At 36.9% G+C, this 26,168-nt stretch overlaps 1 protein-coding gene across 7 annotated transcripts in view; it reads right to left on the reverse strand.

The window, feature by feature from the left end:
* PTPRZ1 (protein tyrosine phosphatase receptor type Z1) overlaps positions 1-26,168 on the reverse strand; it is a 132,201-nt gene that overhangs the window by 85,060 nt on the left and 20,973 nt on the right. For all 7 annotated transcript variants that reach the window (XM_039726779.1, XM_039726780.1, XM_039726777.1 and 4 more), the window contains exon 2: positions 7,272-7,337. In XM_039726779.1, the coding sequence (XP_039582713.1) occupies positions 7,272-7,337 (66 nt within the window). The remainder of the gene's footprint in view (positions 1-7,271; positions 7,338-26,168) is intronic.

The following is a 26,168-nucleotide window of genomic DNA, read 5'->3' on the forward strand; positions in this document are numbered from 1 at the left end:
ATCACACTGCGCATACTGAAATGATTGGGGTTTGAATTCATCAGGAAAAAACAAAACCTGTTATAAACACAGCAGAATAGCCTTGGAGTAAAAATGTCAGTAAAGGAAGTCCAAAACGAATTGGATGGAGCAGATAATTAAATATGGCCTTTGTAAACATAAGCATTGTGAGAGTTATTTGCTGGGTTCTAAACCTCACAAACACACAGATTATTTTTATATGGAGGTGATGACCTTAAAGTAATAATCTGTGCATTTGGTAAGCACCAAGAACATAACCTTCCTACTGCAGCATAGATTGAATGCACTTGTAAATAGAGAAATCAATCAGTAGTATGTGCATAAAGATACTTTTATGATCATTTTGAAGGGCAAAGGGGCTTAATCAGAGGCTGCAGTCTGCTGCGAGATATTCAACATTTGCTTTTTCCATCTGACTTTGGTATATTTCTGAAGACAGCACTCCTAAAAAAGCTTTTAATTTCCAAATGAATTCCCTTAATGGGAAGTTTCAACATCTTTTGACCCCTGAACAGACCTTGGCATAACAGCAGTGCCACACAATGCAAATATCTCACACTTAGACTTCTATACTTCAGAAGCCAACCTTGCATTTGAAAAATCTGGATGATGCTCAGAACTTGCTGTGCACTTTGTGAAAATGGTTTTCTTTGTTTGTAGCATGAGAGGACTGAAATGGAGGAAGCTACAGTCTTATCTGAGTCTCTTCAAAGGAAACTTTGGCAAATTGATGACCTTAACATTATTTGAAATAAAACCACTATAATTTAGCAGCGATGAGACAAATATTAATATCAACATGCTATTCTTCAGACCTGTCCCACAAGCATCCAACATTGAAAATTCCATTAATCTGGGGTCCAATTCTCTTACTTCCTCCCCCAAAATCCCTTGAAAACTTTTCCACTCAGTTTACCCTGGAAATATTACTGAATAAAAAAAAAAATAAATTCCACTTTGCCGCCAATAGCTTTCTACTGCTCAAAGATCAGCTTTCTTCATTGAAAACAAAGCTTATTATAAACAGACTTCTGAACCATATAATTTTATATGAATTCAAAATCTGGAAATATACTGAATAGACATCTTCTTTGTGTTGAATAATGTGCTTTGTGCTGTTGATTCAGTACACTGAGATATCTTAAAAGGAATTTCTTGATGACCAGAAATGCCAGCATGTGGCTTTTCACTTGAGGACACCTTGTACCTTTGGCGCAAACAGATGCATAACCATGTAATTTCTGCTGTGGAATCACAAGCTTTCCAAAACCAGTAACAATGTAAAACAACAAACTTTTAATTAGTGATCCTGTGAATTTAGTGATGAAAGACTGGAAGCACAAGTGGCTGTGTGATCTGGAGCTTATAAATACATGTAATGAGCTGTCATGCAAGAAAATGTGTGACAGTCTCTCTGAAGCATAAAGTCTACTAAAAAAGAAAAGACCCCTGCAGAACTATTTTATGAGTTAATAAAAGAAAGTATCTTATTTTCATTTCTTATGCTGCACCCTTTATTGAGGGAACCCACACAGCCCAAGAGCACAGGCTTTTCTTTATTATCCACAACTGATATTGCACATCAGTTATGACTATACCTGGTGAACACAAAGCACAATATGATGTATTTGGCAGGAGGTCATAAAAAGACAACATCTTCTCATGAAGTTGTGTCGATACTGCTATGGTAGTTACTTTGCAAGGAAAAAAATTGTATTTAATTTGGCATGCATCATCTTCCCAGAACACAGGTTTATCAAGCCACTGAAAGCAGAAGGTTTCATCAACTCTTGGCCAGGGCTCTCTTGGAGACATTTCAGTCTGGTCTGGCAGAACTGTCCATTAAAGCAGTCAGCTCAGCAGGCAGCTCCTCGATCCCACTTCCAGCAGGCTCCTGCTGGTGCATCCTACTCTTAGGCTCACTGTCAGCATTTGGCTCACAAAACAGCTCATCTATCGTGCTGCACCCCAGGAGGTGATGGCCCAGGCCCAGGCCCAGACCCCTGCCCTTCCCTCCTGACTCCCTTTGCCCTGCTCCTGGAGCTGTCTCACAGGCAGCGTGCACCATGCCCACGCTCACACAAGCTCAGCAGCACAGCGTCTCCTTCGCCTCAGCTGCAGGGCAGGGAGCAGCACCTGCATGCCCCACCTTGTCCATGCTCCCAGCACATGGCTGCTGAATAGAGAGACAGGGTGAGGATGAGGGGAAAGACTCAGATTTTCCACTTTACCTGGACTGAACTGGTGGGTAGCAGAAGCAGCAGACATTTTACACAATAAGCAGAGTTAGCTACCTAGCTAGAGTTAAAATCATTCTGTTAAGCCACAGCTGAGATAGCGTAGATCTTTGCTCACTTTTTAGGCTGAGTGAAAAGCAAAATACACCCATGCATTGTTATGCATATAAGCAACAACAAGCTTTTCCATAAACTTCATGAGAAGTGACTTTGAAATGAAATCTCCTCAGTATTGAAATACGGGAGCATTTGAAATTAAAATATTAGCTCTTGTTTGGGCAAGAAAAAAAAACTGCATTTTCTCAGTGCCACTGAAAACAAAGGCCATTTTGATTTCTGAGCCAAACTACAGGCATGAACATTTGAAGCAATCACAGCACATTTGTAAGACTTGGGAAGGCAAACCTAGCCTTTCAAATACCAATTGAAGTTTTGTCTGTGTAGCAACAGTAAAGGGAATGATAAACTAGGGGAATATCTCCAGGAAGCTCTTGAATCAGACACAAAAAGGTAACAATTCCAGGTTTAACAAGATTAGTTCAATTAGTTCAACAGGGGAGCAAAACAAAAAAAATCATTACATTTAGGCATTGCTACTGAAAGAAGTATCGATGCAAGTGCCAGAAGAGCACCATCATTATACATTACTACCAAAAAACATCAGATAATATTAAAAATTATCTGAATATCTTAATTAATAATCCTGATGGAATGAGTTATGTGTGTGTCAGCAGCGTGACTCTGCAGTCAGGAGGATAAACACTGTCCTGGGCTACCTTAGCAAGAGTGGAGCCAGCAGGATGAGATGGAACCCAGTACGAGATGGATATTTACAACCCAAGGGCTGCTGAGGTGCTCTGGGGGCTGGAGCACACCATGTATGAGAAGAGGCTGAGGGACTTGAGTTTGCTGAACCTTAAGCTGAGAGGGAACTTAGCTGAAGTCTACTGCTCTGTAAAAGCAATCTACAGAGCAGTGCACAAGGAAAGAGTGAGAAGCAATGGCCACAAGCTGCAATAAGACATATTGAAGCTGACTAAAAGAAAAGAAATGTTTTCTAAACAACAACAGAACACATTGACCAAGCTGCAGCACCTCTTTCTTTGGAAAATTTCCATACTTTTCCTGTTTCAGCTTTGAAGATCGTTCTGGTTTGAGCTGAGGCTGGAATCACATGATCTCCAAGGGCCCCTTCAAACCTAAATTATACTGTGATTCTATGATTCATGATGCTTTTCCCCAGAGAGAAAGGAAATATTATTCAGATTCTAAATGCAAATAATAAAAATGTTCTTTGAATATCTGGAGACCAATCAATTTATAACAAAATTACCTTTTCCTCAAGATCAGACTTGTCATTATTTGTAAAGCAAATGTGTAACAGGGTATCACATAATAAATGGCAGCACAGGCTGAACGTAACACTCCTACATGATGAGGCAAAGAACATTGATCTGATGATAGTATTATTTACATAGAACATTTAATTTTTGAAAATTTTTGAAACCCTTGGCTTTGCTAATTCCTTGAAGACTGTTCAGAATCTCTTGTTTTTAACAAATTTCAGCTGTGTTTTTTCCCCCTAAAGCACACAAATTGTTTGCTGTGAACAAGAACCAAAATCCCAGGAGTGAAACCCAACAGAAAGACATTTCACTGGGGACAAAAAAAAAAAATATTTTTGTGATATCACTTGCCAGTTTTACATGTGAACTTTAGACTTGGAATTTGACGGACTAATATCAACCAGCCATGTTAAAATAAATCCCAAACATCAGAACCAGAAAAAAACATTATATCATTCCTTCTGTCAAAAATAATTCAGACAAGCAAAGCATCAAAAAAAATTTAATCTTACACTTCTATGACAGAAAGTAACTGAAACTCATATTACTTGCTTAATGCTTTGAAGTAATATGTGAATGACTAAATTTAGTGGTACGGTTAAATATTGTCTAAATGACCTCTGCCTATCAATTAGTATGTAACTGATTCAAGGAAATTGAATTTTCACAGTACACCAGGGTTTTTCTGCAACAAAAATTGGGTGGATTCACTTTTTGCCATATGACACCATTTGAAAATATTTGTGACATTTAAAAAAATTTCTATGACTGCTTTAATGAAAAATATAATGAAAGGTTGTTAAAATAAAGTATTTTTTACAAATAGGCTAGCTTCCCCTCATTCCAGAAAACATTGGATGCATCTGTAACAAGAACTCCTACCTTCCAGTTCTTTAACGTGGTATTTGTTTATGCAAATACATGCAAAGTTAAGACACAAAAGATTAAATTAATGCATGCAAATGCAGGTTTTGTTCATGGCTTAAAACAGAGCTCTTAGAAGTATTACAAAATCTTTCCAGCAGTATTTATGACTTCATTATACACTTATCCAAGAGTTAACACCTGATGGTGACTCATTAATTTCCAGCATATGTAATTACTTTATTATGAAACTTCACCTTCGGAAATTGGATGATTTTAGAAGGTAAAACTCTCTAGGTCCATTTTACTTTCACCTCACAGCACCATCCCAGTAAAGGAGTATACTGACCCACTGTGGCTAATGTATCTGAAATTTCTTATTTGATATAGAGAATTACATTGCACAGACTCAGGTTAATTTACCAAGCTAGTTGGATCTCTCTTACCCATGGTGGATTAGACTTCATGGTTCCAGGATCCCCAGGCCCATTCAAAACACTTCACTGGCACATTGAGTCTAATTTTTCACTTTCAATAAAATTTTTCACTTTCAGTCTTTGAGTGAGAAGGTTATAAGACAGCAGAATATAACTGGTGTCTGAGGAAAAAAATGTACTGGGAAAGCATTCATCCATACAGAAGTGTGCATTTTGGTGTATGACTCACAACCATAAGCCTGTGCTAGGTACAGTGCTCATACATACAGTACCTGATATTGCTTGCCTCAGGAATAAAATAATTTAAGTTCTTATAAATGAAGGAGATCAAAACCCATATGCTTCAGTCTCTAGATCTTATGCCTCCAAAGCACAATGCCAAAAGCTGTAATTTTTTTCCACATTCAGGAAGGCTGTCCTTTTATCAGTGAAACTGGATTTGTGTATGCCACCTCACTCCATGAACCAATTACCTGGTATTTTACCAAAGCATCCCATAACACTCAGTTGCTAGCCCTAAGCTCCGAGTGCCTGATCTACATGCAACCTTCCCCAAAAGCTTTGAACATAAATTTTTGACCACACAGGCTGTTTAGGAATGCTGGGGGTGTACAGAGCTCGTGCAGCAGTGAGGCAGTAGGATGCAGCTGGGGCGGGTGGCTGCAGGAGCAGCAGGATGCTAGCCAGGGCTCCTGCACAGGTCTGAATGGGCAGAAAGGCTTTGCCTGCTAGGGAGTCACTGGAGCAAAGCATATGAATTGAGATGACAACACACACGTATCCATCACAGGTTAAGGGAGAGAAACAACAGGTATGGATCAGCTGACATGCCAATTCTGTGCTATTTTTCCTTGCAAAATATCCATCAGTGTGAGCTATGGATGCTGCAGCAGCTGCACAGTGCATGGGTGCTCTGTGCAGCCTAGGGAAGAGCTATATCCTCTGATATCCTAAACAAACCCTATTTGCTATCCTTTAAAGATTGCCCACTGGTCACCAGGAATCCAGGAGGTTTATCCCCACAGTCATCTAACTACAATATTAAAAAATGGATCAACTTTGAACATCAAATACTGTATTGATTGATCTTATGCTTGAATTTTGCACTACAATCTCTGTAAGTGGGAGTTTTCATTATAAATCTCATTTTGAAGGGTTTATGACTAGCCTGTTTCAATTCTCTCTAGATTTAAAACTTGTTAGCTATGTTTTACGCTAGAAGATAAAAATTGTCTTGAAAATGAGAAAGAAAGTTAGAGAAATAAAAAGAATGGTGCAATTTTCCTTAACTACAGGAACATATTTTGAATCAAATTTATGAAAAACTGAAATATGACAGTCCTTATTTTTCATAGTTTGGTATTTTTGAAACAGTAGCATAAGCAATTTAAAATGTAGGAGCCTACACACATCCATAAGAACTCACTTCCTACATGTTGGGCAAAAGACACCAAGGACAAAATTACCTTTTTAGTATTACTGAAATCACTTGACTTATACACAAGAAAACATAGGAAGCTAATTGTGAATTTTCCATTGTTTAATGAGACAACAATCATGAAGAATTTTGGGATGTATCTTCCTTACTCATGTAAATGAGAGACAAAGTGACTGAGTTTTTAGGAGAGTCAGGGTGGGACTTGGCAAGGATGCTCAAGTGCTCACACGCACAGAGTAGAAATTTATATGCAGTATATGGACAGGTTCTTTTCCATATAACGTGCTGTGCCTTGTTTCACCCTTTCGTACACAAGAACATAGGAAGCTAATTGTCAATTTTCCATTGTTCTTTAATGACACAACGGTCACGAAGAATTTCGGGATGTATCTTCCTTACTCATGTAAATGAGAGACAAAGTGACTGAGTTTTTAGGAGAGTCAGGGTGGGACTTGGCAAGGATGCTCAAGTGCTCACACGCACAGGGTAGAAGTTCATATGCAGTATATGGACAGGTTCTTTTCCATATAACGTGCTGTGCCTTGTTTCAGCCTTTCTGACTGCTTTTCAGATTGGCTAGAACAATAATGTTGACATGATTAAAAAGCACTTAACAATTTACTGGCCCAGCCTTCATCAAATAATTCAGGTTGCAGGCTGAGCTTTTAAGGTTGAGGACTTTCTCTTTCCAAAAGTAATAGATGTAATCTATCACTAAGTAGATTGAAATACAAATCTAAATAGATGAAAATACTCTCCTATCGTAAAGTTCCTGTATTTTTCAGATTCCATTTCCTGCAGTTTAGTAATTGTTTAGGCATATGGTAAGTGGTATACAGACACATGAGGCTCTTTAAATTGTAACAATGAACACACAAATATCAAAGTGAAACAAGTTATTCAATAGAGAGTTGAATGATTTTCTTACCTGTATATGACCAATCAATCTCTTCAATCAATTTTCTCTGTTGTCTAAAGTATCCGTACACCAAATCTGCAAAATAGTAATAATTTACTATTAAAACCAGAAGCCTAACAGGACCTTGAAGTGTTGATGACACCTCTGCTTCCAACAAGATAATCATTCTTTTAATTAATGATAATTTACTTTGTCCCTATCGTGGACCTCAAATGATAAGTACTGGTTAAACAGAATCTAAATATCATTAACATTGTAGCATATTAAGGACACAAGTTGAGTTTTATAAACGGGTGGGCTAGCTAGTTGAGAGAGCATTGGAGTTAGCTGGTGGTGCTGGGGAAGGAGTCAGCTGGCTGTGAGGAGCTACCCATGAGAATTCACAAATACAATACGAAAGTTTTACAGTAAGACAATGACTCCTTCCTTCCTTCCCACAGCCATTCCTCCTCTTTTAAAATTAATACAACCCTCCCATGAATAAATCCTGGTTTATCATGTCCTTTAGAAGAACCATTCTAGATAATCAGGATGTCAATAGCAGTTAAACTTTTGTTTCAGTGTGGTCATAACTTCAAATGTTTTCTGTAACTTTTTACTACTGATACAAGATAAATATTAATGAATAAAATATTATAAAATGATTCAATATTTGAACATGAATATTCTAAAATATTAAAATAATTTTCATTGTGTTATATAATTGGCATAATTTTATATAAAGTATTAGCTGTATGTTCATATATTTGATGGAGAGAGAAGGTTAGATACTAGCTACTTTTAAATGATGTTAGGTTTTTCTAGAGAGAAATATCTAAGTGTATAAATGCACATTGACTTACTTTGACTACTGAATAACCTTCACTGTTATTCTTTTTATGCCAGTCCTAGGGCAATTCTAGCAACAGAGTGATATGAGTAAATAGATGACTATGCCCCCTAATAATTATTGAGGCATGTAAATTGCAGATATGTGTTTTTTGAGATCATAATTTCTAATGCCATAATATAAAATGTCATTACTGATCTAGAGAAGTAAAATACAACTTATCTAAGAAATATTTGCCCTCAAGCATGTTGAACACATATATGGATTGCTTCTGTGAGAAAATGCCACAGAATTCAGCTCATAACTCTGCAATAAATAATTTAACGAAACAGTTTCATAACATTCATTTCTTTATCTCTCATGTGGGAATGTAGTACTATTTACAGGACGTTAAATCATAATTCCTATTTGCAAGCTTACACGTTTATGTGTCTTACAGTGACTTTCTGCTAGCTATCTGAAGCCCATGTTTTATTAACTTCACTAGACTTCTACCTCCTCCATGAGATGTGATTCCCCTTTCATATTTTTCTCTTCTCCTTCTCCCTCCCTGCCAAAAAATACCAAACTATCCCTTGTAGCAATTCACAACTTTCACTCCTTACTGAGATCAAATCTCACAGGTAAGTAAAGGCAGTGGAAAAGGATTGATATGCATCAAAGGTGTCTTTGGACCACATTTCCAAGTCAATGTGCATTGTGTCTGGTCATTCAATTAATTATGGACAAGAAAGCTATGTAAGTTGTGATTCACAGCTGTTAGATAATGTCTCCAGTTTCCTCCTTTATCCATTGTCCTCCTAATTGTTACTTCCTGAAATCTGTTGAGCAGTCACATGCAAACTAAGCAGGGCCTGAGCATGAGAGATTCCCACTGCTTTTTAAATTTTATAGGGAGTTCTGATGAACAAAGAGTGACAATTTCAACGAATAAGGGAAAAAAAAAAAGGGCAAGGTTTACTTTGTTTGGTGCATTACACACTTACAAACCCAGTAAATCTTAGAGAAAGTTTTTTAAAGATTTCAGGAGGTGTCAGGAGTTGATACGCCTCCTTTCCTCTGTTATTTGCCAGCTGTGTTTCCACAGCCCCTCCACAGCACACTCAGAGCTATGAACCTTCTTGCATCTGCAGGGACTCAAGTGGTTTTGGTCTTGTCTCTTTGCACTTTAAATACATGGCAAAACTAGAGAAGAAAAGCAAATTTCATCTGGGAAATGACTGAAGATTCATAGCTAGCATGAGTGGTGGAGGAAAGTGCTGTGTGAGTGTGAGGTCAAGCCATGCAGCAATTCTTCCTTTGAGCTGCTGATGTAAATGGCCCTGGGAAACACAACCATGCGTTCTATTGCTGTGTAAAATGTCAGGTTAAACAGCTAACAGTGTAGAGACCAGCTGGAAAGAAATTATTTTACTTTTTAGTTTTATTTTATTTAAAGCTAACAAATCACCATCTCTTTTATCGATGATATATGACAGCAGGTACTTCTGTTTAAATATTGTATTTAAATTCCTTGCATTTAATTTAAATGAAGATGGGAAGAACATCTTCACAAAAAAAAAAGGCAAAACTGATGTCAAGTTTATGGTTTTATGCGTGAATCTATGATACTGATTGAGCTTGATCAGCTTGACAGTCTGCATGACTCCTGTGACACTGACGTCTTCAGCCAGTGCCTAAAATAGTTTGAATTTTATTGGATGAGGTGCTGCTTTATGAAGCAAAAAATACAAAATATTCTTTTTTGTTTCCAGGAAGCGTTTGGACATGTTTCTGTAAATTGATTTATTCACAGAAGAGGGAAGCTTGGTTTTGGGATAATGTTTTTACAGTTTTATTGTTATCCTTCTATGCCTATTAAGGAGACATGCAAGATACCATTAAATGCTTCCCCCCCCCCAGCCTTTTACTTCTCTCCTTCAAAGTCAAATGTTTCTGTCTGAGGCTGTAAGACTTGTTTCTTTTTATATTCTGTTGAAACAGTATGTGCCCCAGTGCCCAAGGCCCATGAAATCAGAAATAATGGTGGCAAATGCTCCCTGCTATTCACGGGTAGCAGGACAGACTGATTTGTGACTGACCCTGTCTCATGTTCAGTCACAAGGGCAAAGACAGAACATGATCTCTGGTTAAAGCATAGTGTTAGGAGTAATACAATCTTGTAGATACTTTTTTCTGTCTAAAAAGTATAAATAACCAGATTTGTACTTCCTGGCCTCAGTTGCATTTCTTTTGATTTAGTCCTGTGAATGAAACCTTCTAATCCTCACTATCTTTATGTATATCTATACGTGAAAAATGATTAGCTTTAATGATTAACAGAAATAATTTTCTGTGAGGGGGATCCTGTTGATTTGACACTCTGTGCCAGAAAAAAAGAGCCAACAATAAACCTCTGAATTCTATTGGGGAAATTCCTGTCAGAGATGCTAAGGCAACAAGCTCCAAGTATCCATCAGAGATCCCTCTCCTAAGCCTTGGTATAAAAGGGCTTTCTAAGGACAGTGCTCGAGAGGCTAGGGATGCTGTGCTCCATGTGCTGCTTTGCTACAAAGGATACAAGCTCACGCGTAATCTGGGACTGACATTTATACCCAGGATACTATAATTTTACCCTTTATGGCCTTTGTGCCACAGCAGTGTCAAGACATACCAGCTACCAGACTCGAGAGGAAAAAGGGACAACCCCTTTGTGGTTTTACCTCTACTCAGCCTGCACTTGTGAGCTGCACCTGCAGTGGAGCTGGCATTTGAGATTCTGACACCAGAATGACTTATTTATGGGACCTGGGGCACATCAAGTAATATCAGCATTAGTGAGATCTGTCTACAAATAGGACACTGGTGTATGTGCAGTATGGGTAGACATATTATGAACTATGCATTTAGATTACAAACATGACTTGGTCCTGGAATACATGGTCCATTCAATATTTTCCTCCTAAAATCTCATTTGAGAGCAAAGAGGACAGATTCTAAAGTCATAAGCGTTCATCTGGTATAAGTGGATAATGGCAATGCAGTATAGTCATGGAGATAAAGGCTTTGTCGGTATTAAAATTCCAATTTACATGGCAAAGAGTCAATGCATGGTTCTTAGGCCAAGGAAGTACACAGGAACTCTCAGAATAGCAGCAAGGATGAGCAATCACTGAAAGCTGTGATAATCTTCTCTTTGAGGAACGTAGAGGCTCTTGTTTCAAGTCAGTTGTGTCTCATGAGAGCTCAGCTATGTACACTGGTATTACTGACTGAAGAAGCTATGAATATCAGAGGATTACACGTTTGGAAATTATTTTAAAATTTGTGAAGGAGAAATCCACAAACACTTCTTAAACACAGTGACACCACTTTTAGCTCACTAAGTCTACTGATCAAATTGGGAGGATTATATTAAGAAATTCTCATTGCATATCTGCCCTCTTTTAATCCACTTGCCTTGTCAGTTGGCATTGGTTATTAATAAAGACAGGTTATCAGGCAAGTAGCTTATTTGTAGATTAAGATATACATATCTTCACTGTAGAAGGATTAGGAATTGTAGAATCAATTAAAATGGTAGGGTAACAGCCATGCTTATACAGGGTAGCTGAAAGAATCTGTGCATGGCTGGCAGCTAAGAAGTGGAACACCAGACAAAATTGCTGCAAAGAAGTCACAGAGAGGAAGACAAACTGCAAAAATGGCATAATAAATTTTAAAAAAGAAGCAACATGTAATTAAAAGAATATATGCTTGGTGCTTGTCAAATATGAAAATAATACAATTAAATAGATTATTGGATGGAGTTTCATTATACAGATTCTGCTTCTAAGAACGTTAAACAGAGGTAAAACTGTGCAAAATCACATCTGATGATAAATGGATTGCTTCTCCCACAATTTTAATTTAGTTATTTTAGCGTCTTTCATTTCTGTGACAGGATTGTCACAGAATCCACTTCTATATCTTTCATCAGTCTTATGATGGTGTAGCTTCGTTGCCTCGACTGAAATAACTCTAATTTATACTGACAGAGGAAATGAGAAGATTCAGAACACAACCTGGTAACAGTCTTAAAGTTTTAAAAGACAGTAGCTAACTATAAATTGCTTTAGCAGAATGATCTACATTTGCCTGAGTAAGGCCTCCCTCTTCTTATGAATGTATTTCATTCTGTAATGCCATCTGTAAAATTCTTAACACAAAAATACTTTAATAACCCTCCTCTACAATTTCACATATTCTTTTTCCCTGAACATTAAAGTGTCTAAGTCTTCTGTCAAGCCCTGTCAGAACTCTCCCACCCTTAGTGAAATTTAAATTTTTTTTTTTTTTACACACAGTTTCTTGTGTGTAGGCTTATTTCAGGCTTTGGTACATGATCAGGTGTATATAGAGAGAGTCAGTCCCCTCCATCACACTTGAGTGTAGGCTGCTCATTCCAATATCCATTGACAAGTGAGACTTTTCCTTCACTAAATAATAAGCCAAAATAAAACTCTTCTTACAATTTGGCCATTGTACTGTTTATTTACTAATACAAATTGTGTTTAAGTTAAAAAAATTAGAAGAAAAAGATTGACTATTTAAATTTAAAAGTAGCTATTATTAAGCACCACAGTATTAATAGGCACACTGCTTACTTCACCTGTCACAACTTTATAGTGACTAGTGCCATGAATTAAAAATATAATACCTATGGCATCAGCTAAGATTTATAAATCTTGTTTAATCACAATTTTCAAATGCACTTGTACATGCAAAGATAACATGGACTCCAGTTTGACCAATTTAGGTTCTACACCTCTGGAATTTTACAGGTTTAGAGCGGCCCTGAAATTCCTAAGCTGCCAGTGGAAATTGGGAGGGATACTCTGGGGCATGATTCAACATGGTTAAATTATGGGCTGCCACCTTCACTCTGACTACGGGCGAAGTAGGAAATGTTAAATATCTCCTTCCACTTGGGATCTTGTACACCCAAATGGTCTGACAGAGTTCAGCCTCCCACACAGCCATTTCCCAACAGATGGAGCATTACCTACAGCAAGCTTTAGGGCTCCTCTGGTCACCAACATAGCATTGAAGTGTCTGCTCACTGAAACCAAGGTAACAAGACAGCTTTTAGATGGGAGAGTGGTACCTACCAGTGCTCATCTTTGAACAAGCACAGGTAAAATAAACTAAGTGCTTGTGAAGACCTTTGGCTAAACACAAAGATTTATCAATAATTTAAAGACTGCACAATGAGATAGCCTTGCAAAACTACAAGACTAGATTGCTGCTGAAGCACCTAAAAATGTGTTCAAAGCCAAAAGCAGGAGGGACTTAGGAAGACTGTAATTCCCCAAAAATGTTATATCATTGTGCTATATATGAACTGAGATGGTGTTCATGACAGAAACTGGAATTGATGTTAAAAAAAAAACAAAACAAAAAACAAACAGGTACCAAGGAGTGATTCCTAACACATTTTTATAACGCTTTTACTACCCAGATTCTTTTCCCCATACCCAGAGCCTGTTAACACAACATGGAAATTCATGGAATCATACAAATAAAAAGTACATCCAGACCAGACACGAACAAACAAGAAATGAAACAAGTCAGGGAGACTATGGACATTTGATTTAAAAATTAATTTATTTTTCTTACAGCAGTACCAGGGAAGTAAGAAGGAGATAAAAACAACTAAGCTTTGTTTAAACATAAATAGTAAAGGTAAAATAATTTTATTTGCATAATCCTTTTCAACATTCTAGGCATTCCAATAACTCAAATGATCCCAATTTCTAGTAAAATCATGAGTCAAGTACTGTAATAAATATAATTAAGAGTGACGACTATGAGCGCTGCTTCTTGTATTTCACACCTAAGTGTAAAAACATTCACAATTCCCTTTCCAGCAAAAAGAAATATTGTGATAAAAGTGCAACGAAAAATAAAACAAATTTAAGTCCTATTTCCAAAATCCCAGAGTTCACATTTAACTGGTTTTTGGAAAGTTATGGGTTTTTCTTTTAATTACTATGTTTCTTCAATGCCTCTCTGTCTGTTAATATTAGCAGCTAACAACCAGTAAAGCTCTAAATCTTTGGCAATATTTATCTGAAACTCTTGAGAGTAAACCTTATGCAAGCTGCCTCAAAGGAGCATTTACTGAAATAAATGCTTTTTTAGCACAGTAGGGATTGTGAAGTCAAGCTGTTAGAAACTTTGTCTTTTGCAAAATATTTCAATGGCTAAAATCATCTTGGGGACCTGAATGAACAGCCTTAGACTGAATATGCTGGTGGATGGGATATTGAGAGAAAGACATTCCTTACTGGAAGAATTAATTTAATTATTATATATTTTCCTTTCCCATTTATTTGATGCAGGAATTGCAAATTCTACTCAACCATTATCCCTCCAGTCATATTACAGTCTCAACGAAATTATTTTCCAATAACCATGGGGAAGAGAGAGGTTGCTCTGGATGATTTTCCTATAAGTATTCAAATAATTCTAGGGATTATGCCACATACCTTTTATAAAACAATATCAACATCATTCTACTCCCTTGAGGAAACTACACACCACAACATCAAGACTGAAAAATTCCAAAGCTCATAATGAAAACCCAATAGAAACTGCACATCTCTAAAAATATGTCTCTATTTCATAAAATATATATGAACATAATGAAAAACATGATGAAAACATAATGAAAAACAAAACAAATAAAAACATGTAAACCAATACACAACCTACCATTTTTTGACAGATCCTAACAATTATATTATATACGTGCATTAGTATGTCTGCATAAATGTTCATCTGTAAGGATTTATCAAGAAGGGGTATTAAAATGCATTCACACACATTGTTCTCCCTTATGATAACATCATAATTAAATGTCATGTTTACCCTTTTCCTTTAGCCATTTCCTTATTGCAACTCATCACAGAAACACATATTTTGTAAAAGAAAACAGTGTCTCATGATTGATAGAGACAACAGGGAAAAATGTGACAAACACTAGCACACTAGAAACACAAACCAAAGTCAAAATAAAGACATGTACTTATGGGTTTGTATTATGATTTTAAAATAATTTTCTATTTTTTACTAGACTTCAGCAGAATTATAAATATAGTGGCATAAGGGAGACTGCAGATAAAATAATCAGAATGATGCAATTACTTTAAAATTAATTCATTATACAGTATTTAGCAATACACTGAATTGATACATAATCTGTGCTGCCTTTTGCCCTGCAGATCCTCAGTTCCCCTCGCCACGAGTGCAAGCCAGCACCTTCCCTCTGCCCCTGCAGATGCCTTGTCCTTGGCTTTTGTGTGCTTTTAAGGAGCAATTGCCCCACAGAGTCACCTCTCCCAAGTCAGAGGAAGAAGAACCTGTCTCCTGATATTCGTGGAGTTTTTTCCTGATATTTGTGGAGCCAGTAGGATGTGGTCAAAAGGAGACCTGGAGTCAGCAATAGCTTATATGGAGCTTAACTCTACAAATGTGTATTTTAACCTATTCTGATATTGTTTAATTTTTATAGAATGCCTGAAATATCATTAATTTTTGAAATTAGTATGTGTTAGGTATGAAAAAGACTCCAGGCAGCTCCTTGCCATCCAGACTAAGAAATTTTTAGCAAACTCTAAAGCAGAATTTTAAGCATTCAGGAGACTTTCAGGGGCAGAAGTGAAGCATCTGTAAAGTCAGGCATTATTTCTTAGCATTTTCAGGACTTGGATAACTTTGGACTTGGGTGTCTGTCTTTTGCCCAAGTGTCACTTTTCAGTCTGACTCCTGCTGTATAAAATTACAAAATCCTTTGGAAACTCACTGTTGAATAAGCCAAACCACACCTGTTGATTTTAAGTACAGTCCTAGTACTATCTCTGAGATTTCACCACAACATATTTGAAATGTACATTGAATTTAACCTCTATGGCACAACCTAAACCAGGAAATTACTGGAAAAAAAAGAAATATATGTCACATAGATCAGAAAAAAAAATTAGTGCACTCAGCCAGAATTTCTCCCAGATCTTGGAGCTTTGCTCAGAGATGGCAGAACCTGGAAGGGGCTGACTGATGAGGAGGGTGTGATGTTGTTGGATGGGGCTGAGGTTCCCATAATCCTCATCTAGATTTTACAGCTACCAAGGACTGTAGCTGTAAAAGTCCCAAGTTTAATTAGTATGGCCTCTGCTTTTGGTGGGATATCATTCTATTATTGCACTTCAGCCATTTAGAAGTTCATTTCAAAAATTTAATAGTCAATATGGACAGATTAAATGACATTGCATTAGCTTCTATTATTACTTTGGAAAGTCACATAAAATAAAAGAGTACAAAAAAAAATGGGGATGGCTTGAAGTTCCAGAGGATGGTCTGGGCTTTCCTCTGTGCTTTGCCAACTCCTGAAACATGCAGGTAGGGTGCTGCACCACTGTTGCCATATAGTCCAGGCACTGAGATCTCACACTAGACTTTTGTTGACCAGCATGTTTTACTAGTGTTTTAAAAAGCAAATGCTCGGTATCTGGTCCCCTACTTTATCAAATATACACAAATATGGTGTAGTGTTCTACAGAACAATATTTTTACTTTCACAGATTGCTGAAAACAACATTGTGTACTGATTGAGCCTGGATGTGATTGTTTAGCTAACTGCAGCAATATTGACACTTCATTTTTTTCTTTTATCATACAGATTTAACTAAAAAAAAAAAGTGTGTGTGGGGAGGGGAATATAAAATAAAATAAGGTCAGGCAGGCCAATTTAAAAACTATTTTCTTCACATTTGCTTTTTTGACTCAATTTTTAATTCTCTGCAGTTACTTGTTATCGACTCTGTAATGACCATTTGATATAGTTTTAGGGTCAAAGTCTGTCTCATGGTTTATGTATACCCAAGACAGTACCATGAAGGAAATAGGAATCTCATCCTAGTCCTGTAGAAATCACCTAAAAAACTGGAACTTCAAAGACAATTTTGGAATTTAGATACTAACAATATTTGGAAGTAGAAAGATGTTTTGATCAGATATTTTGCATGATCTATATAGTCAATGCATTCTGCTTATTTGTATTTAATCAATATGCTCTCCATCTTGGAGTGGGATGGTAAATCTTACTGGGAAGAAATATAAGATCCATGTGAATGCAGACAGAGCACAAAACCACTATACAGTGGCATACAACCATCACCTACCCATCCTCCTAATGTCTACTTTATGCATATTTTACATAACAGTAACAGCATACAATGCAGATTTGTGATTTCAGAAAAACAAACCCACAAGATTATTTTGTTAGTTCATATTCTTTTAGTTCTAATGCTGGTTCTGTCAAGAGACATAACCTGAGCTAAGCAAGATTTGACCCCAAATGTGGAAATAATAGCCCCATAAGATGATGGAAACATGGTTTGAAAAATCATGTAAACATGAAATTTCACCTTCCTGCAATAACCATTTCCCCATATAATCCAGTCTTTCGCTAAGGCAGTAAAAAGCATTTTCACAGGTCTCAGGTGGTGGTGGCACTCCGTGAAAAGCCTTAATTTGTGCACTGAACCACAAAATAGAGGTTCTGACCTCTTGTTACTTGCAATCCTACACTGAGTGTGTAACACAGTTTGAACTGAGAATTATATTGCAGAACTCCTCCTAGGCTCCCATTAGTTCAATACAACTGAAAGTTCATACTTGTGGCAGTCAGCTGTCAACACTCAATAAGCAACTGCAAATTCACTGTGACTTTCTAATAGTGAGAAATTAAATATTTGAAATTAAAATCTGGAAGGCTGGGACTGTCACTGTGATTCACAGGCAAATTTGTATTACAAACTAAACACTGAAATTTGAAGTTAAATACAATGTACCTAACTAGAAAAACATGCAATTACTTATGTACCAGGATTGAATTATTCTTATAGCCAATAAATTTATTAATTAATTGCTCCATTAATTAATAGCAACCAGAATCCAGAAAACATTATCTAAAAATGTATGGTAAGTTAGTAGCATGAGCATGCTTGAATCTTGTATTTAAGTTTCAATGCATTAAAGAGGCTTGTGAATTTACACCAGGACAGATCAAGTCATTACCTCATTGGGAATTCACCTGCCTAAACTCCTTGCCTGTTCAGATCTCAACTTCCAACAGAGCTAAGAGGTTTTGGCTCTTCAGTGATAAAGAATTAGTACCAGAAGAGGATTTTAACACTGAACTCCCACTGCAGGCTCCCCAAATCCTCAAAGCCCTTGATAAACACATCCTGTCCTTGGTGTAGGTGTAGAGCAATAAAACCATGGGTAAAGGCATTAATTAGCAGCCTGTGAAGCATGTCTGCCTGTCCCCCTCTCTCTTATGAATATTTATATAAAGAAAAACTTCAATAGGCTGGATTCAGAGTGTCTGCAGTGAGTACTCCTTGGGCACATAATTAGGGCGCTTTGTCCAAGGGCCATTTAGACACTTCTGCCATTGTGCTCGGGAGGAAGCCTGACTTACATATCCCGCCTAGCAATGCAGAGTTGTGAATAGGGAACAGCCTGGAAGTTTACCTATAGCCTTAGAAGAAGCTCCCTCTCTGTTTTCCTATAAAGTCTTCAATTTAAGGGTGTAGGCCCAAACAGACAAAATGAACAGAGTGCTAAAACTCACTTTGAGTGAGCAAAGAAGGTTTAAACTTCTGGGAACTGGAGACTGCCTTGTGAAAAGTAAAACTGCTGAGAGGACAGGCACATGCAGCTAACCCTAAAAGAAAAAGCCTTAATAACAGATATACTGTGTGTATGAAGAACAAGTCTGAGCCTTAATAAGATATACTGTGTGTGTATATATATATAATGTATAAACATGTATATATGTGGCTATGTCACAAAGGCTAGCAAAGAAAAGCAAATTGAATTCCTAAGGGGGAGCAGAATGAAATAATCAGCACAATGTAACAAACCACTATGACATCAATGGCTACATTTAAAATGGGTAAATGGCCCAGCAGGACAAAGCTTAGAGTAACACTGCTGGTGCAAATCTGAAAAGTACCTCTTGAACACAAACAAGCCAAAGCCTTTCTCCTAATATGCACAGCAGACAGGTTACCCAGTGAACAGCACATGAGTCATTAAAGAGTGATGATGGCACCATAATTCAAATTGACATTCATGGAACAGCACGGGTGGCAAAATAGAACAATGACACCTACATTTAGTAATTAAATGCACAAGCTTTTTAAAGAGTTCCCCAAAATAAAAATATTTCCAGTTTAAATAGCAATGCAACATTTCTTCAAATTGCCTACTAATTTTCCAGAAAGTAAAATGGTTATAAGATCCAAGAGGACATGGCAAAATGTGATGCACTGAGGTTTCATTTAATCAGATTAGGTAAGACTATGGTTTCAGGAAATTCAAAGAGCTGTAACAGGCAAGGAAAATGTGTAACATTGCCAAATGATGATTAGCTTTGACAGAAGTAGCAGCAAATAACATTTCTTCAAATTGTCTACTAATTTTCCAGAAAGTAAAGTGGTTAAAGATCCAAGAGGACATGGCAAAATGTGATGCACTGAGGTTTCATTTAATCAGATTAGGTAAGACTATGGTTTCAGGAAATTCAAAGAGCTGTAACAGGCAAGGAAAATGTGTAACATTGCCAAATGATGATTAGCTTTGACAGAAGTAGCAGCAAAAAGTAATTTTAAAAAGCACAGAAAAAAACTCCTGCTTTTATTTTGTTGGGTTTCTAATTAATTTTATCAGCCGATAGCACAGACCAGGGCATCTGGACAGCTAAATCAAGTTCTTCATTCAATCTATAGCTGGAGACCGAGCCTAAATTTGGAAATATTTGAGAAATGGTAAAGAACAAATATTATTGCCCCTTAAAACAAACCATCAGTGTGGTTTCAATAACTAAGCACAATAACATGGGCGAGAGGGAACATTGATTAAAGTGGCCACAGAAAAGTTCTAGATAAGGAGAAGGAAAAAAGTTAAGAATGCTTGTTTTGTAAAGAAAACAAATATAAAGAGTAATGAATGTTGCTAAGATGAAAACTGGGAACTTCTGTTCCCCTCTCTTTGGAAGAACAAGAACCTCCTCATTAATGAGGAGGCTGAAAGTAAAAAAAAGTAGTGAAAGGATTCACTTTATCCACATCTGTCTAGGCAATTATCACTGCAAGAAACTGCTCAGGTTAACAGTTTAATGAAGACTGAAATAACTGTAAGGATATCAGGAATACTTGGTCTTATCACAACACATTTTGAAAGGTAGCACAGATGATAAATATGAGAAAAGATTGGGGAGTATTTAACTTCTACCTACTGTATGATTTCATACCCATTTTTCTGAAACCTCTGCACTGGCCTCTCTCACACAAAACTGAATTCAGAGATGACCCAACATGGCCATTCCTACTACTTGCATACCACACATGAATGATCATGGTGTTTGAAACAGTGGCAGCATTTTGCCTAGATAAAATACAAGTACTATTTAAACTTAAAATAAACGTCACTTACTGTTCTGTGATAGATAATTTACTTTTATGTCCAGGTAAACAATGAAGTTAACTTTGAGAGGATTGCTGGAGAAAGTGATATGACTGACTCTTCCTTTGCTTCAATTCAGGAGTATGTCCCTAAATGCTCTTAAGCAATGTGCCCCTTAGATATCTGAAATTCCATCAGGGAAGCAAAACATGACTGTGAAGTGAAATACCTAAAAAAAGGAAAAATCTCAGATCCATCAGCTGCAGCTACCTTATAGAACTGGGATCACATGATGCTTACTTTTGTATTGCAATCTTTGTTCAGAGAGCAAATGCTGGTTTTAGACAATACTGCCTTTCACTACCCAAGTAAAGGAATAGGATAGAGCAGATTTTGGCCTAACCAACACTGCAGAGTACACCCTTTATACTGTGGACAAGAGCATTTCCAAATTCTATGATTCCTCACTGTACAGTTCAACTCAATTACTCTACAAAGTTTCATTTAGGTAACTATTATGTTAATATTGCCTTTCCCCCTGAATATTTTCCAGAAATTCTGCTTTATCCAATTGTGTTTGATGTGGAGAACCAAGAGAACAGCCTGATCTGGCCATTCATCCTTATTTCCTCTGTAAAAACATCAGAGATACTCCCTAACAGTGTACCTCTGCCTATGCTCTTATCTTTTGTTGCGACTTTTAAGGAAATCCTTGCTGCTATTGTCTGCTCCAATGGAGAACGAAAACTTAAATTTCCAGTAAAAATGCAAGCCATAACAGTACTTAAGTGTTTTGCCTCTGGCTGGATGAGATTATGTTGCTGCTGACACTGTGATTGTCCATCAATAGTCTTCTCTCTTACACCTTGAGCAGCTACCATGTTTCCCATCACAGTTTTAATGTCAAAACATCTCCACTGCTGGACACGCACAGGGCACAGTAGTTCTTATGAAAATAATGTTATGACTTTACAGCTCTTAAATTGGATTTGGGTAAGTACCCAGTATCCTTGCTGTCTTAATTCAGAGTTCTGCATTGAAAGATCTGCCTCTTCCCTGTAAAGCTCTTGGGTAATGCCATTTTCAAGGAAGGCCCAAGAATGTAGTTACAATGCTCTCTAAATACAGCTTCATGCAACAATAAGGGAAATCTATTTAGCTAACATTGGTAATGTGGAAAACGTTCAAGTAGCACTTGATAGGTATTGCAAAAAAATCTTGCATGAATAACAGAGACTGAACTGTTTATTTTCTTACATTATTGTATTAACTGTTTTTAACCTTGTCATCATCAAACACAAGCCATCCTTCATACAAATCTACCTTTGATCTCTGGAAATATTCTGCAGCAGATTAATTAAGATATGAAGCAGAAGAATCACTAGCTGGAAGAGATGAAGCTGAGACAAGTATTAGTCAATATTTCAAATTAAATATTTGCTGAATAATAATATAGATTAATTAATAAAATGATGAAAAATAAATATAGATTGCCTAATGATACTTCTCCTAATATTTCCACTGTAATTTCATTTAAATGCTGGGAAAAGCCACCAAGTGTTACATGATTTCTTTTAGTAAAGACAAAAGAGAAATATAGTTTCAATAATTTTATTCTTACCAGGGCTGTAAGCTGTACCACACAAAACCATTTTGTCAGAGGTGAAGGACTAGACTTGAATTATTGTTATGTCCTCTCATGGCTGATACAACTCTGAACTCCCACATTTGCTCAAACCCCTCACTCTTGCCTATCAGGTGTGCTGGCCAGTCCTGCCCAAGCAGAACTCCCACCACAGCCAGGAAGTCAGCGAGGAGAAGCACAGCTGTATCCCCATTCCTAAAGAAGCACAGTAAGAATTAACTCAGCTGCCCGTGGCTGAAGGCAGGTAATGAGCCCTGATAGCTGTGGCATTTTCATGATTCTATATGCCCATGTAGAGATTCTAAATTACTGCAGGACTTTTTCCCTTTGTTTCAGAGATGTATCCATTCTTCAACTAACTGTTAAATTTTTATGCCCCTTTACAGATGAATGATGTATTTTGATTGTAGCAGGTGACCAGCATTCAGCTCTTTCAAAGAGAAACCCTTATGGAACAAAGTCCAGCTCTGATTAAGTTGACTATCTGAATTCAAAGCATGTCTTGACTGCTTTCCATGAAAACAACTGATCCTTTTCATGGGCTCAGGCCATTGTAACTTCCTCTACACATTGAACAGATTACCATGGACACAAATTCAAACTCCTTCCATTCACACAAGGTCCCTGAAAATTTACATAAGTCTGCAGAGAAAACAGGCAGCCAAGCTTTCAGTGACATGAATATTGTGATGAGAGTTTCAAACAATACATACTTTTATCTCCTAAAATATAGTTTACAGTAAAAAACCTGAAAATTAGTTAATAGGAAGGAAAACCAGTATTTTCGGTAACTGTTTAAAATGATCTTTTAAAATAAACAATCACTATCCAACTATCTTAGACCAAGCAGCTGCAAAATGTAAACAGTTTGGAATACCCTATGAACAATAAAATGCTAGTCTGTTATGCCATAATAGTGAACTTTTTATGTCAAAAATTACTCTGCAAGTCACAGCAGTACATCTGTCAGACATAAACCAAAATGAAGATGCAATCCCTTCCTTTGACCAATAAGGTGTCCTCAGTGCAGTCTGGCTTGGCCGACCTTGCTAGAACTAGACTTACATTCTGTTTTCCTCAGACCTTTTGTTTGTTTGTTTTTTGTTTAAAACACACCACTGAAATCAGTTTTGGTCTACAAGACATCACTACAATTTTGCATTCAAAACTCTGAAAGAGGAGAGGCCAGGAAAAGGCCTCCCAGATACTGGATTTACTATGTTAATATAGCATTATTAGGAATTAATTTTTTAGAAAAGATGTTGGGAGATTCAAGATTTCCAAATCAAAATGCTCCTACTGTAAGATTTTGTGCACTTAAATGACATGAATCCTTTTCAAAACATTTTCCTGTAAAGCAGCAATACACCTGCTGGTTTCACATATCTCTTGAGGAGAAAATCAGATCTTTAGGAGGAATCTGGGCTAACTTTCTGGCCAAGGGTATGTTACAGCATGAAGGTCAGTGTCTTACCTGAACAATCTCTTACTCCCAAGGAACTGAGGAATGCACAGTATGTCCAAAATGCTACAGTTTGTTGGCATCTTATTGTAAAGGTTTCATACCTTCTCAGTGATATCTCATGGGCAGCTCCTCACAGCACTGACTCTTTCTCCTCCTCTGCACAGCCAACAAACACCATCTCACCTCTCAACCAGCCAACCTGCTCTTTTATAATACCTCTCTTAATTGGATCCAGCTGTGACCTATTAAGGGCAAGCTTGGTCTTCATGCTTGATAATTAGCACAGCTGTAACTCTTTAAGGGTGAGAATACCTTCACTACTATCTCTATTCTCCTACCTTCTATCAATCCACAACAGTTTATATTTCTGAGTTTATTGTCATCTAATCTTCATTCTTCCACACCTCTGAATCCATCTAGGGCTAATTGACATCACATCTTCCCTCCCCAAAACCCTCTCTCTGCTGGTTTCCAAATCTTTTTCATCAGCTTCTGCACCTAAAAAACCTTTCCTATGACTCTGCTATGCACAAGTGGAGGAATTTTCAATAATGAATTATGTATTTGTGGTTTTTTCCCTAACAAAATCACACTGAGATTTTAAACTGAACAATATTTTCATAGTAATGGCCTTTCCGTCTAAAAGTACTCATGGGGTTTAATGAAAGGAAATACTTTTCTTTATCTGGAGCCTATTTTTTTAGAGCATAAGGATAATTACAAATGGAAGAGATCTCTCTTTTGTATTTAAGGATTGAAATGTTACAGACTTCAGAGTTAATTGCTAGTTTCTTTGACAAGTCCTGAGTACTTTTAAGTCAGACTACCATGCAACAGTTTAAATGGTAAAGCTCCTTCTTCTCCTTCTTGTCTCCCTTACGCACCCAAGCCTCTCTACAACAAACTGCAGCTCCATTAAAGAAACAGAAAGTGTTGCCACAGATTTTGAGGGGATCAAGTTCAGGTATGATCTGAGAGTACAAAAATTTATTATCTACAATGTCTTCAAATACATTGAACACAATTTCCACAAATGAACCGAAAGAATTTTTTTCCCTTACCCTATTCTTCTTTAAAGTAAAGCACCTGCTATGCTCTAAATTATCTGCTTATCCTGATACATGGTATAAGAATGATTTCCAAACAATAAAACACATTTCTTAGTAAAGAAAAATAGAGAATTTAGTAAGAGGCATTGGGTTCAACCATTTATTCTGTGTGTGAGAGAATTCTAGAATTCTTAAACTGAAATCAATAATCATGCATGCATATACATGTAGTAACATCTGTCTGGGGCTTCAGTGGTAATCTTGAACCTTAGTTGTACCTTAAGTTCTACTCTGAAAATTAATCTGGAATGAAATCAAGTATCTTGACACTCATCTGAAAAAGATGGCCTTTCTTCAGCCCATAAATACCATATCACTAATAACAAATACATTTCATATATCCACATAGCTTTCTGCAATTCAGCCTTCAATACTTCACACAATATTCTCTGGTACTATGTATCATTAACTTGTAACTTCAGTTTTACCACCAGCTTCAAAGGACTCACATCAGAGTAAGTCTTTCCATAGAAAGAAAATAGCTTTTCTGTGACAAAGCATTATATAAGTAATATATGGTTTCATTTATAGGAAATGCAAATTTTCCAAGCAAATGTTGATTAGCTGAAGTTATATATAATTTGTGATGAAGATTACTGTCCCTTTCCAAAGCACAGGTTCCTTCATAAGTATACCGAAGCAAAATAAGAAAAGAAAATGAGAAATTAAACTTCCCCCACCCACCACCCACTCTAAGAGACTGGCATATGAAAGAAGCAGGAAGTAAACACTCTCTTTAGAAAAGTAAGGAACATTTCTTGGGGGTGTGCTGGCTACATACAACCTGTGCAAGCAGTGCCTTTTCAAAGTTCTCATGAGGCACACATTATAGGTAACTGAATTCAACAAGAAATAATGACTGCATCAAAGTCTGCCTTAGAAAAGAAGTTCTAATCTTCATCCCAAAGGAGCATTTTTGGTCCTTGAATGGTTAGAATATATGGCTCAGCATTAACTCTCCCTTTTCTTCTACTCTGAGGCACAACAGGGGAAAGGGCCCATCACAGCATCAATCAAACACAGCTTACAGCTGAGATTAGAAAGAAAAAAACTAAATATGGTCTAGACTTCTACTGTAAATTACAAATTTTACATAAATGTATCTTGGCCTTCTTAGGTGATTGTAGCACTATGAAAGGATTATGGCTTTTTATAAATACCTGAACCAATTCACTTTTGAGACCAACATGCAGAAGACCAGTGTGTGTATCTGCCCATTTTTATTTCCTTATTGGTAAAACTTACTTCTGGGCTGAAAATCAAACCAAAATCATCATACCTTTCCAAAAGGGGACACAAGTGTTTCATCTCTCTTTCCAGAAAAAATGGAATCAAACTATAACATGTGTGTGAAGATTGAAGTACA

Source organism: Passer montanus, unplaced genomic scaffold (assembly GCF_014805655.1).
Source record: "Passer montanus isolate IOZ18808 unplaced genomic scaffold, ASM1480565v1 scaffold6, whole genome shotgun sequence".
Classification (NCBI taxonomy): Eukaryota; Metazoa; Chordata; class Aves; order Passeriformes; family Passeridae; genus Passer; species Passer montanus.